At 52.5% G+C, this 1352-nt stretch overlaps 1 protein-coding gene across 1 annotated transcript; it reads right to left on the reverse strand.

Annotated features, from left to right (window-relative positions):
- Nucleotides 1-313: 313 nt before the first annotated feature.
- Nucleotides 314-1101, reverse strand: LOC119306444 (pathogenesis-related protein 1-like). The gene is made up of 2 exons (XM_037582660.1): nucleotides 460-1101; nucleotides 314-427 (listed from the first exon to the last, which is right to left on the reverse strand). The coding sequence occupies exon 1, from the start codon at nucleotides 1064-1066 to the stop codon at nucleotides 560-562; it is 507 nt and encodes a 168-aa protein (XP_037438557.1). The 5' UTR covers nucleotides 1067-1101; the 3' UTR covers nucleotides 314-427; nucleotides 460-559.
- Nucleotides 1102-1352: the final 251 nt, after the last annotated feature.

A 1352-nucleotide genomic window follows, 5' to 3' on the forward strand; every position in this document is an offset into this window, starting at 1 on the left:
ACCACGACCGGAGCTGGATCAGGAGTGAAACCTTGAAGGGGATGGGTGAGCAATAATGGCAGAGTGGGTGACCATCACGGCCGGAGTGGCCTATGGCGCGAAGGAGGGAGCGAGAGTCTCAAGAACGAGACCTAGCTAGCGCGCCCTCTCGAGATTACTCCATTTGTCTGTACGAGTTGGGATCCTAAAAAGAAAATGCACAACATAGAGAACAAGTGCGGGACGACAAAAAAGAAGAAAGACACTTGGATTACTGGTTTCTATGTATGCTGGGGTTTTTTTCCACGGCGAGGCACACATACCATGCTCGGTATAATAGTAGAACCATATATTCATCCATAAATACTGCTTGTACAATAACACAACTTATTACCTGAATCATAACAGTACATATATATATCGGGCCGGCTGGTTAATTATATATCACATCTGATCACACTGTACCCGCAAAAAAAAAAAATCTGATCACACTGTAGTTATCACAGCTTAATCACTTTATTTATGCAATACGCCGTACGTACATGCACGCTCGCATGCATGCATGCATGATGCATATAGCCTAGTACGGGCTCACCCCGGGGAAGTTGCCTGGCGGGTTGTAGCTGCAGATGATGAACACACCGTCGCCGCTGTCGCAGACGACGCGGGCGCAGCCGATACCCGTCGAGTCGCGCCACACCACCTGCGTGTAGTGCCCGCACGACTCACCCTCCGGCGCCGAGCAGGTGTTGCTGTCGTGGTCGTAGTACTGCTTCTCCGACACCCACGAATTCACGGCGTCCGTCGCCGTCCACTCGGTCCCACCGCCGCCGCCTCCGTAGAGGTTCTCCCCGTACGGCCGGCCATCAGGAGTATGGATCAGCTGGCAGTCGCCGCGGCGCTGATCGGCGTAGTCCTGCGCGAAGGCTGCCACGGTAGCGTCCCATGTCACCTCACCAAGGCCCACGTCGGCGCGCGCCGCGTTGTGGGCGTCCACGAAGTCCTGCTCCGAGTTCTGGGCCGTGACCGCCATGGCGGACGCGAGAGCTAAGAGCACCAGTACTGCTAGTTTCGGCGAGTACTCCATCGCTGATTAAGCCTTGCAAAACTAATCAAGGAAGATGTATCTGTAACGATGAGATAGACTGCCACCATGCGTACGTTGTGTATTTATACTGCCTGCACATGATCGATTGCTTCTCTGAGGTATAACTAAGCTTGCAAAGTTTCATAGAAAAAATATATCTCGACGAATTAGACTGGTCAAATTCGAAGCACACGTGCGCGCGTTGAGGTAGTCAGATATCATCTGATCTCGTGGCACACGTGCACACGTGCACACAGGCGGCCTGTTATTTCTTCTGATCGAGATT

Source organism: Triticum dicoccoides, chromosome 5B (assembly GCF_002162155.2).
Source record: "Triticum dicoccoides isolate Atlit2015 ecotype Zavitan chromosome 5B, WEW_v2.0, whole genome shotgun sequence".
Lineage (NCBI taxonomy): Eukaryota > Viridiplantae > Streptophyta > Magnoliopsida > Poales > Poaceae > Triticum > Triticum dicoccoides.